General features: G+C 35.7%; 3 protein-coding genes across 5 annotated transcripts in view; 1 reads left to right on the top strand and 2 right to left on the bottom strand.

Moving 5' to 3' along the window:
• Window positions 1-2109, top strand: part of LOC107740160 (cleavage stimulation factor subunit 2-like) — a 13611-nt gene extending 11502 nt beyond the window's left edge. For both annotated transcript variants that reach the window (XM_016552495.1, XM_016552496.1), the window contains 4 exons: window positions 271-395; window positions 1235-1273; window positions 1615-1753; window positions 1908-2109. In XM_016552495.1, coding sequence (XP_016407981.1) covers window positions 271-395; window positions 1235-1273; window positions 1615-1737 — 287 coding nt within the window. In that variant the 3' untranslated portion in view covers window positions 1738-1753; window positions 1908-2109. The remainder of the gene's footprint in view (window positions 1-270; window positions 396-1234; window positions 1274-1614; window positions 1754-1907) is intronic.
• Window positions 2110-2202: 93 nt separating this feature from the next.
• Window positions 2203-7271, bottom strand: LOC107740188 (cytochrome b-245 heavy chain-like). The gene is made up of 13 exons (XM_016552533.1): window positions 7105-7271; window positions 6867-6962; window positions 6579-6689; window positions 6409-6493; window positions 5683-5834; window positions 4945-5126; window positions 4723-4849; window positions 4540-4632; window positions 4213-4454; window positions 3465-3627; window positions 3136-3282; window positions 2912-3036; window positions 2203-2827 (listed from the first exon to the last, which is right to left on the bottom strand). The coding sequence occupies exons 1-13, from the start codon at window positions 7150-7152 to the stop codon at window positions 2701-2703; spliced, it is 1698 nt and encodes a 565-aa protein (XP_016408019.1). The 5' UTR covers window positions 7153-7271; the 3' UTR covers window positions 2203-2700.
• Window positions 7272-11073: 3802 nt separating this feature from the next.
• Window positions 11074-13485, bottom strand: part of LOC107740159 (membrane transport protein XK-like) — an 8781-nt gene continuing 6369 nt past the window's right edge. For both annotated transcript variants that reach the window (XM_016552494.1, XM_016552493.1), the window contains one exon: window positions 11074-12629. In XM_016552494.1, coding sequence (XP_016407980.1) covers window positions 11827-12629 — 803 coding nt within the window. In that variant the 3' untranslated portion in view covers window positions 11074-11826. The remainder of the gene's footprint in view (window positions 12630-13485) is intronic.

Here is a 13485-nt window from a genome sequence, read left to right as displayed (position 1 = left end):
ATTTTTGTATGGGCCCTTTTCACAGGCTGTGATGATGCGTTTCAGTGTCAATTGAATCAAGTCCTGCAACACTTTTTTTTTTTTTTTCTATTTTCATTTTTCAAAAAGTAGCCTCCAATTCACCGCAATAGAAGTTTACGCAACTACAATGACATCTGAGAAACCCGGAATTGTGAAAAGGGTCCAATACTGGTTTTACTCCTTTCTGAAGTAACACTCTGTTTGAAGGATTCTTTTACGGATAAGATTTTTAAAAAATTCTTCCTCAAGGTCGTGATCCAAGAGCTGTTGATGCTCGGGGTCCGATATCTGGCCAGAGGGTGCCTGTGGCTGGTGGAATGCAGGGTCCTCCCCCACACGGCATGGGACAAAGTGCACCTCCAGCAGCGAGACCAGTAAGATTTCCAGACTCCTGTCATTTTGCCTTTTTGGCTTTTCAAACCTTTTAATAACCCCCAAATCTGATCATCCCATTGTAAAGGGAACCCGTTTCTGAAATATAAATATAAAGGCAACTATCTATTTTCAAGTCAACAGAACCTATGTTTGAAAAATACTAAATTTGAAAGCAAGTTTGGCGATTTTAAATTATTAGCTTTTTTATTTATTTTGTCTTTAGTGCACTATTATAATATTAGAGAACATTTTCTATTCAATTCAGATTTATTTGTATGGGACTTTTGACATATTGTTCTGAAGCAGCTTTACAGAAAATGTTTTACAAATGATAAAGATAAAGACTTTGGCGATTTAAGAAAAAGAAAAGAAATACAACTTTTAGCTGCCACTAATAAGCTGATTTGCTGCTCAAGAAGCATTTATTACAATCATTATTAGGGGAAAAAGTTGTGCTGCTTAAAATTTCTAAAAAAATTTTAGAATTCTTTGATTCATTTTTATTAATGTATTTTAATTATTTTGATCATTTCTTTTGTAACTGTGTCAATGTCTTTGTTACTTTCGATCAATTTATTTTGTCTGCTGAATAAAAGTATACTTTTGAACAGTTTCGTCTGAAAAGAACGAGTAATAAATACAACTTTTTTCCCAAACTATATGCATATTTGTTCATATTTCAGTAAAAACAAATGTCATTCTTTTTTTTTCTCTCTCAATTTTCCACGGACCCCCTCTTGCAGCCACGTTTAAACAGCCCTATGTCAGAGAACACTATGTAGCTTGCAGTATCTAATTTAAATGTCTGCATCTTTTAATCCCATTTGTCTTTTAACAGGGTCCTACATCAGATGCGTCATCACAAGACCACGAGAAAGTGAGTGTCTTTTTTTCCCTACACACTTTTGGATGACAGGGTCATCCTTATGTTTTCACTGAAACTAAAACTTCCAATGACCGCTATTTATCATTACATTACATCTCTAAAAGTTTGCTAAAAAGTTATTGTAACTATATATATTGTTAAAGGACATTTCAGATCTGCATCGCTGCATTCTGTGTTTCAGTGACCAGATTTTCCAGAATTACTAGTTAACTTGTTGACATGTTGATATAAATGTTGACAGAGTTATCGAGCTTCACTTTGAATCTTTCATGATGCAACATTGCTTCTGTCTCATAGATAATAATCTATATGCTGTGTTTCCACATTCCCAGGCTGCCTTGATTATGCAGGTTCTGCAGCTGACCCCAGAACAGATCGCCATGCTGCCACCAGAACAGAGACAGAGTATCCTGATACTGAAGGAGCAGATTCAGAAGACAGCAGGCGCACCCTGAAGACTTAACATGTGACGTGAGTTCTTTTCTTTCTTTTGCATCCATCCTAAAACAGTCTATTATGATAATTACAGGCTCTGTGACAAAGCGGAACATGGGATTTCTTAAGTAACCGGGATTAATTTGGGTTAGTGCAAGTCTGAAAATCTGACTCTACAACTTTATTGCAGGAACATGCACATCCGATCAGACAACTATCCCCTGGCTGCTTTTGTATTGGTCTGCAGAACATCCACATCTTTAACTTTGTTGTTGTTGTTTTTGTTTTATAGTGGTATTTTCTTATTTCAAGTGAGATCAGTTTTATACGAATAGTAGAAGTTCACAATTTACTGCTCATGAAAAAAATAAACAACTGGGTTTTGAAATAAACAACTGGAAATTTTTTCAATGCAGAAATTAATTCCTGCCTTCATAATTTATTTATAAATACAGTTTAGAAAAGTCATGATATATAATGTACAGTATTAACAATTTATATCTAAAGTTGGTTTGATTGTTTAAAGGTTACAAAACCAGTGACTAACCATATGTGACATGTTAGATCAGATAATGTGTTTTAAAGATCTTTTCCTTTTTCACCTTTTACAAGGAGGTGAAACTTCTTGCCATGCTAATTTTAGAGCTGTGCACTTATTTACATAAGGAGGCACTTATAAAAACACAATACATTCTGGTGTATGTCTGATTTCCTTGATTCTTGGTGATTCATTTCTAACCAGGAACTTGGAAAGCCAAAAAAAAATACAATGAGCGGACTTTTGACGCAGACACGGAATTGGTCCCTTTCATCAATTTGTTCACTTTCCAGGAAGAAGGGTGTCATTTTTCTCATTGTCACAAGTAATGCAGAATCATTTAGATGGAACGATTTGAGAAATGGCAAATCATTATACTGCTGAAGTGCACAATCCCTAGTGCACAGATCTTTTAAGAGAATTAGGTTTCCTGTGAAAAATTTCCTCAGAAGTTCTCTTTGTTGAAGTAAAACTTGGTTTTCCGTGGATCCACGTCAGAGTATTTCACACATTTCTTCTCCAAGTCCTTCGCTAAGGCTTGTGGGCCACACAAGAAAGTTCCAACCACAGACCTGTGGATATTTAAAGTTTAGTGTTGGGCAAATTTTGAGTGTCAAATGTGGGAATCGATAACATGAAAAGTTTTTGAAACTTACGACGGGTTCTCTTGCCTAACTTGTTCAAATTCTTTATCCCAGTTCGGTCGGCCATAATGAGTCTTTTGTTTTAGACCGGTGATGATATCGGTATCTTTATCGAAATGCACCATTGCATGGTTTACCTGTAAATGCAAGATTAGATGTTCTGTGATTAATGCATTACTCATATTTCAGATTAGGTCAACCTGCTTTTCAGATCACAGTGGGCTTATTGCACGTACATGACTCTGGTCCCATCCGGTGAGGTAGAGTTTATATGTGAGGAAGTCCCTCATTCCTCGTTCCTCCGTTTCTTTCTCAAGGACCTGTAGGAGATCTGCAAACCACTCAAAGGCGTATGTCTCTCTACACAGCCAGTAGAAGTAAATCTAAACACAAAAGTCAGAAATTAATAAGAAACCGAGTTCCAAGGAATCCTGGATTTTATCTAGGACATGAAGGCAACCTTTGTAATATCACAGTAAAGTGGCCGTTTTTGGTTTTTACAACAAAAGTGATTGTGCTTGACCTTTGCACCTAACTTCCTTATTTTTGTCCAACATGATCTTACCCTATTTGTCCGTAGTTTGGGGTCTGAGTCTTTAAACTTGTACCAGATGGACTTCAGGATAGAGGCAAATGGGGTCACTCCAATTCCAGCACCCACCAACATGCTGACCTCATAATCAAATACATCCTCACTCGCAGTTCCAAAAGGGCCATCCACAGCCATCCTGAAGCAAAAGATACATATTTTCATGATATATTATCGCTTCTGTGTGTAATTTTCCATATTTTGAAATATATTTTCCATAAATTGAAATTAAGAACTGCAGCTTGAAGAACACATGAATATTTAATGACCTACACTTCAAAAAATAAAGGTTATTTATTGGCATCTATGGTTCCACTATGAACCTTTAAATTCCACAAAACCTTTCCATAGGACAAAAGACTCTTTATAGTGGAAAAGGTGATTTAATTAGATTAAAATGTTCCTTATACTAAGAAAAAAATGCAGCAATGCCATAAAAGAAACATTTTGGGTTCCCAAAGAACTTTTAAGTGAACAATTCGTTTTTAAAAGAATATTTTTTCTTGGTGTGAAGAACATTTTAATAATAAAGAGCCTTTTGTGGAATGGAAAGATTCCATAGATGTTAAAGGTTCTTTATGGAACCATAAATGCCAATGAAGAACCTGCATTTCACTGAAAGGTTCTTTGGAAACCCCAGTAGTTCTTCTATTAAACTACTCTGAAAACCTCCTTTTGGAACCTTTATTTTTAGAGAATAAGTAAAATGGCAAAAAGTACATACATAGGCCCTTGACCACCCTCTGGTAGGTTTTCGACCATCTTGATGAGCTTTTCAGTCCAGTCTCCGACTGAGCGGATATGTACACTAAAGAAGTCCTCTTCCGGGGCTGATGTCATGGTAAATGGATGCCACTCAAGCTGAGAGATGGCTGGACAATTGAGGAACACATACTGACCCACTTCCATCTTGAATCCAGGCTTCACCAGCTGTAGTTCCAACACCTTGGATGGGCGGATTACAATCTAAAATGCAAGAATGGAAACAGTTTGTCATTACAGAACAACTGTACTGGGGTTCAGATGAACAATATAGTCCATGAAGACTCACCTTCCTATAACTGACAGGCTGCATGTAGCGAATGAAACGAAGCAGCCGCTCACATAGATAAATTATCATTGGTCCAATTACCCACATCCATGTCTGCAACAGAGGATTCAGCCAATTGAAATCAGTAAGCACTCAAATAAATCTATCATAGGCTTGTGTAATGGTAAATGTGACAACTTTTACCTGAGGAAACCCTCCTGCAAACGGTGGAATTGGACATTCAGGAATTTTTCCCCAGTTCTCTGGCTGATCTTCGCAGAAGGAATTATTGTGAGGTGGATCGGTCACTTGCTGACTTCGCACAATGCGTCTGGACAGAAACCAAAAAGCATGTTTTCATTACTTTTAATAATCTACTACAAATCGGTTTTTTTAAATTGGGCTCACCCAGTTAATAGATCTTACCCTGCACCATGGAAAACTAAGCCAGCAAAGAAAATGATGAAAAGGTGATGCGTGTACCAAAAGACCTCAAAATAGCTTCTGCGAATGACTTCCATTGATGAAGTGATCATGAGGATGAGGGCAAGAGTTATGACGACTCCTGTGAGACCCGCAATAGTGGTGAATACGAAAAGCGTTGGAGTCTGGAGTACAAGGAATCAAGATTATAGCAGGCATAACATACCACATAAGCAATACAGTATGGAGCTCAACTGTAAACTACCATTCAAGATTTTTTTATGCTAGCCAAGGCAGCATTTGTTTAATCAAAAATTCTGTGAAATATTTCAATAAAAATGCTTTCTGTTTTAATATATTAGAAAAAGTAATTTATTCCTGTGATGCAAAGCTGAATTTACTCCAGTCTTCAGTGTCACAATCCTTCAGAAATCATTCTAATATGCTGATTTATTACAGTTGAAAATGCTTTTAACTGCTTAATATTTTTGTAGAAATACAATACTGTTTACAGGATTCTTTGAAGAATAGAAGGTTCAAAAGAACAGCATTTATCTGAAATACAAATCTTTTGTAACATTAATGTCTCTTTTGATCAATTTAATAAAACTTTGCAGAATGAAAGTATTAATTTAATGTAACAACACTCACTGATCCCAAACTTTGGAATGGTAGTGTATATAAAATCAAAATGATAGGAAAATGTGAAAACAAAAAAACATTAAAAGTTCAGTGACTCACTGTAGAATTGGAGCGAATGGGATTTAGGTAAGTGGTATTTAATTCACGGGAGTCATCAAGCATGGACAGATTACCAGCGAGAGGCCCATATCGACCTTGGAAACTGTTTGTGTACCACTCCACATTAAGCAAATGAGCGACAGTGTGAACCGCTGCATTAAAAAAAGGGTTCATATGGTCAAAATTAGTTATCACGTTGACAAAAAATATGTAAGAACACTTACAATTTACAACTATTCTAATTATTGTTTACTTGCAGATATATTCTATAACTCTGGGGTCAATCCAGTAATGTTTAGCAAATCATTAGTCAGACAATTTAAGTTCTGTATGATTTATATATTCATGCAGATGCCCTTAAGTACCTTCATGTTGAAGACTCTTGCTCTAACCCATTCTTTTTGAGCTTTTTCTATTAGAATTATGCTTTCTGGTTCTTACAAAATCAAAACTTGGTCAATGTTTATCCAGATTTGCCCAAGAAGAATAACAGTAACTGCAATGCTAGGGTTATCAGAGATAACATTCTTCGCCTACGGCTCAAACAGCGAATGAGTAAGTTTGCTTAAGTATCCTATTGCATCATGGCATGCAAGTGTGAATGTCCACAATAGCTATCGCACATGTGAGCCCTTTCCTGTAAAACGTACTGTATCATCAGGTGTAAGCCTAACCTACTTTGAAATGCTCAACAACTTCCTGTTAATTTTTCAAAAACATGTTTACCTGTCATAAGGGCAATCATGTAAGCAACCAACTTGTGGAAAGTCAGATTTTTGTCCAGCTGTTTCCTCATTGTTCGGCCACAGCACTGAAACATGGACAGGAGAGCAAATATATACAAAGGTTCACATATACTCTCTCAGACACAAAGGTGCAAGTGTGCAGCAACTCACTATGAAGGAGCCGCGGAGCAGAGACAGCAGGTTTCGACACACTGGCAACAGTATCAGCATGCAGTTGAAGTTAAGTACAGCAGCTGGAGCTCTGGCCCAAGGTAATGCAGACTGAAAGAAACAGTATTACATTCACTTTGACTACATTTACTCTGCTTATCTCTCTTTTTACTACATGAAAACTAACTCTGGATGTCATAAAATAAAACATCTCCTTTCCTTAGTGTCCTCTTTTGTCTTAGACAATGCTTTGCAAAATGCTTACATGTTTTTTATTCCATAACTTACCCCTAAAAGTTCACGAGTGTACTCAAATTGTGGTCCCTGATCATAGAATAAGTAGTAGTAGACAAACAGAAAGATGTTGATGCCCATCCACACCACCTACAAATAGAGACACATCAATATAAGATATAATAATATATATATAATGGACAAATATGACTTATTTTAACTCAAGTTTTATAGCGAACTGTATTAGCTAATTTGAATTAACGTAAATAGTCAGCAAAATAATGTCTCTTACCAAGATGAAGGCGCTGAGCCCGTGATTGATAATCCAGTTGCCCATCATCTCTCTCTAGCGCTGCGTAAATGAATGAACACTCCTCGTAGATGAGCGCTATATTTCTCACCTGTCCTGTTCGTGACCCGCCCTCTACTGGCATCATCGACCAGGAAATGGGCTGAAAATATGATTTTGTTGATATTGCATGTGTGAAGAAATTCCCGAGAGTAAGCTACCTTGATGAGTTTAATGAGGCCGTAAAAAAGCGCGTCTTTGTATGTTTGCCTGGAAACTATTCCATGAACGACATGGGCTTGGCCGTTTCGACAGTTATATAAATTGTCAACCAGTTATCCCAGTTTAAGTCAAATTGAGCCACTGAGCCATTAAGCTGTTTGACATTCATTTAAATTTAATGACAATTAAGCACACGCAAAAATAATTTTTTAAAAATAAAATAATTGAAAAATATGATTTTTATGTATCACATGTACGTATAAATAATATAGTAAATGAAGCGTTTTTTTGTTTTTTTTTGTTTGTTTGAGCACATTTTCCTTCCAAATTACTTGTACATACTTTTCATTACTCAGTGATTATTTTTATTAGGCTACTATAGCCAATGTATTATGATAAAAACCTCTTAATACAATGTTTTTAAAAAATATATATTTAAAGCAGCAAGAAAGGCCCTTATGTATAAATATTTGACTATTTTAATAATGTATTACAATGTGTATTGTAAAAAAATATATATTTACTCTAGATATGTAAATTATGTAGGCTACAGTTTTAACCTCCTGAGACCCGGAAAAAGATTAGGTCATTCATGTCATTACATTGTTTAGAGCATTAAAAAAAAGTGAAAAATTTGATTTCATTCATATGTTATGCTAAGTCTAATGTTTAAGTCTACATTTTTTTTTAAAGACATGAATGAACACGCATAGCCCTCTGTGGGATATCGTCATTTATAAATGACGCCAAGAAAATTGCATGTAAAATGCAATATTAATGTTCAACCAATAAAATGTTATATTAGTGATGTCAAATGACATCCCCTTCAACCAGTAAAATTAAAACGTATTAGCCATGTGCTTCACATGTTTGGCAACAAAGTAGTAAAGAAGGCATTAGCACATGTTAGGTCACATGCTCTCAAGGCTCCATATTGAGCTCATTTTAGACTAGAAAATACAAATAAATTCAAGTTATAAAAAAATATAATTGTGCATCAAAATGTGTTTTCTAAAGTTTTTTCAATTTTAATGCACTTTTATAAAAACAATAACTCAGAGACCAAAAAATCTGAGCGTCATGCACAACTGACAAAGTCCTATTATGGGATGCATATTTGGTGTAGCTGGTACTATTGACCAGCATTGGCAGGCAATATAACTTTATGCATGTGTTTTAGGTTCATTTTTGGAAGATGGAGAGACAAATCTGTACTTATTTCAGAAGGTATTGATGATAGTGATAGGAGTGCATCAGAAAAACAGGTTGTAGTAATAAAAGAAGTGGTTGAGGACCAAGGAGGATAGAAGCAATGAGGGTGAGGGCAGTGATGAAGAATAGGTTGCTATGGAAGTCAGGCATTTGGGTACATTATTGTATGCCAGTTTAAAAAATGTGATCCATAACCAGAGGTCAGGAAAGATGCCAATGTCTATTGGCATTACTATACTGACAGGCAGCAATGCTATAATGATGACTGCACAAGTCAGCATCTACTTACGTGTGGGTTGTGTGGGGTACACTGAAAAAGAAGAGTCTTGTTGACTTTCACTCGTGTTAAGATAATTCCAAGATGAAACACAATGTTAAAGTTGTTTTAATGCTTTTGAATCACTAAGACATGGTTTTCAGGCAGTGAAATTGCATCCGAATTTGTGTCAAGTTTTAGACATTTTCATGCGTGAGTTCCAAATCAAATATAGAAGCACAAGAAGAAAAAAAAAGAATGTTCATAAATATTTTTAATGTTTTTTGAAACAGTAAGACCTTTTCACTTCTTTTCAGACAGTGAACAAGCATTTGATTGTGTGTGAAGTTTCAGACAATTTGCCAAAAATAATTTACCCTAATGGGAAAAAGTCAGTTATAAATGATGTTTCAGGATTTTTTTTATACCAAACTTTGAATAAAGATGATTCTCAACTATGTTATAACAGAATGATTTGATATACCATTTTTCTTTATGCTAAATGTGTGTAAAATGGCCATAAAAGGGTTTTCCCATTATATACAATGTATCTGTAAACTGTATCTAATTTGCATATTGATGTGTTTTTGACAACATGTAACACATCTTCGATCAAATAAAATCTATCAATTTATGTAATTTTTTTGTGATTTTTGGTGTTTTTTGAATTTATTTACCTCTAAAAGTACCATATTTTTATGTAAAATCTGCGTATTTTTATGTTATATTTAATATTTATTTTACTTCAGTAAAAAAAATAAAATAATAATAATTCCGGTAAGTTCAGACAGCCAAAACCTAAAAATTTGGTGACTTTGGTGACATCTGGTGGCTTATGGTGGTATAAAAATATAAAAAATATCAATAGCCACTAGTTAGCAGTACTGTAGTTTTCAATGGCTTTTTTTGTGGGTGTGTGTGTGTGAGAGAGAGAGAGAGAGAGAGAGAGTGTGATTGTTTGACACATTGAGAATATTGTATAGGCTCACCCCTTCATTTATGTGTGTTTGATCTGCATTGTGTTGGATTTATTGGACAAATAAAAAAAAAATGCTTTCAATTTTAGAATTTCCCATTCATTTCCTATGGGAGAAATTTAGGAGTTTTTTTTTTCAACCACTTAACTTTGTTGAATCAAGTCCTCTATTTTTGTCTGTGTTCAGGTGGCAAACGTAGGAAAATTAGGAAAAGTCTTGAACCACTCAGATTAAGCAAACTATTTAAAAAAATTTTTTTTTTTTAAATTTAATATTTCATTTACTTCAGTAAAAAATATCATTGCAGTAAGTTTAGACAGCCAAAACCTACAAATTTGGTGACTTTGGTGCCATCTGGTGACATATGATGGTATAAAAATATCAATAATTTCAATGCCACTATTTGGCTGTAGTACTCAATGGCTTTTTTTGTGGGTGTGGGTGTTTGTGGGTGTGTGTTTGACACATTGAGAATGTTGTATAGGCTCAAACCTTCAATTCTGTGTATGTTTGATCTGCATTGTGTTGAATTTATAGATTTTTATTGGACAAATAAAAAAAATGCTTTGAATTTTGATATTCCCCATTCATTTCCTATGCATTTTTGGGCACGAAGGTCAAATTAAGGAGTCTTTTTTTTCTTCTAACACGCGTGGAAAATAATGTGTTTTTTGAACTTTAAACCGCATAAACACATTTCATTACACCAAATACACAAAATAATGTTCTTTTTAGCAGCATCATATGACCCCTTTAAGAGATGCTTTTTTTGGGCGTTAAATAATGGCGCAAAAAACAGTAATTTGACAAACGCAAACGTTAGTAAATCGCGTTGCATAATTCATTTTAATACTCTCCTCCCATAAATTTTGCGTCTAAAAAGGTCAACTCCTACAAACGCATATTCTAATAAGGTCAGGCGCAAAAATAACTCTGTCCACGCCTTTTCAGCGCTAATTTTTCACTGCGGGTCTTTAGTAAATCCTGACTATTTTAACGCCAAAAGACAGTAAATCTGGCCCTTAGTATATCTGAAAAGCCCTGAATATGCTCTGTACAGGACATCTAGACTTAAAACTGTATGTATAGTCTCAGAGATGTTCACTAAAATATAATGTCCTCATATGAGGACACAGGGTCTCAAAAGGTTAATGTCTTCCTTTTGATTTTAAATATGATGAAATGAATAGGTTTCATGTGGTTCACCTTAAAGTCTTTATATTAAGAGCCGAACACTTTTGTAAAGGCATGCTTTAGTTCAGAATCATGATTATCAGGCACAATTCAGATATTTAATGGGTCTTTATTCACATATCATTATCATTATTCAACTCAGTAGTAAAGAGGCACATAATTCAGGCAAAAATCACACACGCAAACATATTTCCATACAGAATAAACAAACAGATGTCTTTTTGCAGTGAAAAATTTAGAACATTAGTCTATTCAGGCACAAAATTACAATCACACAATATTAAGGCAAGTTCAACTTTCAAAATTAAAGAAGGTTCTCCAAATCTAACGGTTTAAAAATGCACAGGACTGTTGAAGCAAACTTAAGAAAAGTTCAGAAGGCTCTTTCGCTTGTTGAGTCACGGTTCCCTGGAAAATGTTAATGCAACAGGTGCCAATACTTTACCAGTTTCATTCCTCCAAAATTGGCACGATTCCCACACACCTGGCCACGCAGCTCTCTACTGAAAGCTGCCTTTGTCAGTCATCACAGCATAACTCAACCGAGGGCATTCTTTGGTCTTCAGTGGCCAACAAAAAGAAATAGGTCAGTGCTCTACAATTAATAAATGATGAGCTACCCTCTCCACACCAACATAATAAGGTTATCATGCTCTACACCTTCTTTTTGAAGAACAGCTCCAAATGGCATAAAAAACTAATTTCCTGAAGCTTTTAGGACCATATAAAATCAATTGTTCCTTCACTAATTACAGTAGCTATAGCATAGTTCAATCGTCTCAATGTAATACTCCTGAGTCAGGATATGTGCAAATATGCCTAGCATGGCCCCAAACAGCGCTACATTAACATAACAGATGCGTTTCATGCTGCCTCCATGATATCATCCACGATATCGGTTTCTCGATCTGTCAGGTGGTTCGTGAGATCAGGAGGTGCATGTTCTTGAGGACCACGTGCATGGTTTTCAGGTGGCTGTGATTGCTTTTTCTTCCTGCAGCAAGAGCAACGTAGACAGTCCTCGACGTTGTAGTGAAAAAGTCTGCGGCACGGATGGCAGAACTGATGGAAGATCAGCATGAAGATTACAGCCAGGCCGTAGCACACGATAAGTTGCACCACCAGCAGTGGGGTGCATATGTATTCATAGAAGTCTGACTTGAAGTAGTACCACAATATCATGAGGGTCACATTCTCCATGAAGCGTAGGGTGTAGTAGATGGCCAAGCTTCTCCAGCGAGGCTGTTTCTCCACCAGGTCATGGTCAGCCAGGTCCAGCTGCACGGCAGACCAGCAGAAAATATTGATGCAGGCGTAGAGAAATGTGACCATGCAGAGCACCACGGTGGTGCCAAGTTTACTAAAGTTCTTCTCTATGTTCTCAGGCAGTGATGCCTTCCTGGCCCAGAACTCAACCCATGGCTGGAAGAAGAAGATGAACAGGTTGGTCAGGCCCACCAGGACCACCCAGACCGTGAGTGTTGTGCTGAAGAGCACCAAGGTGGCGATCCGAGTGGCGATCTCTAACCCTCGCCAGAGGATCATGCACAGGTAGGCAGCAGGTTTCATTCGCACTTTGTAGTCATCATACTTGATCTGTATGGCCAGAACACTGCAAACTAAAGCTCCGTATACGATCGATATCATGGAAATGATCATCAGGGCAACTGTAAACACAAATGAAACATAAACTAACAATGAAAAATATGGTCACATTTCATTTTTAGGTGTCCTTCTTATAAGAGTGAATATACATGTACTGAGTAATATGAATAAACATTTAGGATTAGTGGCATTATATAATTACTAAACATTTCTAAAGTAAGTACATGTAATGTGTAACAGGCTTGCTGCGATAGTCAGTGTTAACCATGTTATACCGGTGTTAAGCAGCAACACCGGTCACTTGCCCACCCGACCGTGGCAAGTTTGCATAATATATGTGTGTGTTTACTGTTTTTTTAAAAAAATATATAAATACACACACACACACACATGTATATTTAAAAAATATTTACAAATATATACATATTTATATTCATATATAATTTATATTATATATAAATATTTTATGGATAATTCCAAATTTTTTTTCTGAAATATATACATGGATGTGCGTGTATAAATACATAATAAATGTACAGTTCACACACATATATAATGTAAACAAAAACCTTTATTTTGGATCGCGATTAATCTTTTGACAGCACATATATATAGGCTAAGGGAGTTTGGCGTTGTATATTGTAATTGACGCTAATTCGAAAGTGAAAGTAAAATGCGCACGGCGCATTCACAAGCTATTTAAAAGAGAAGGAAAGTGACAAAAAGAGGAAAAAACTCAAACAAAATTCATATTTTTACTTTTTTATAATTTAAAGAACAAACCAATCCGATGTATAGTTGACATTTGAGACTTAATACTATAGAAAAGCACTACAAGTTTTTCAGTTAGAGTGTTTTCAGCTTGTTTATTTTCATATAAAAATACGGCATGCAGTTGCATCAAACAATGGTATAAAC

Source organism: Sinocyclocheilus rhinocerous, unplaced genomic scaffold (assembly GCF_001515625.1).
Source record: "Sinocyclocheilus rhinocerous isolate Xijiao unplaced genomic scaffold, SAMN03320098_v1.1 scaffold584, whole genome shotgun sequence".
NCBI lineage: Eukaryota > Metazoa > Chordata > Actinopteri > Cypriniformes > Cyprinidae > Sinocyclocheilus > Sinocyclocheilus rhinocerous.
Note: the sequence above shows the minus strand (reverse complement) of the source record. Positions and strands in the feature narration are given on the sequence as shown.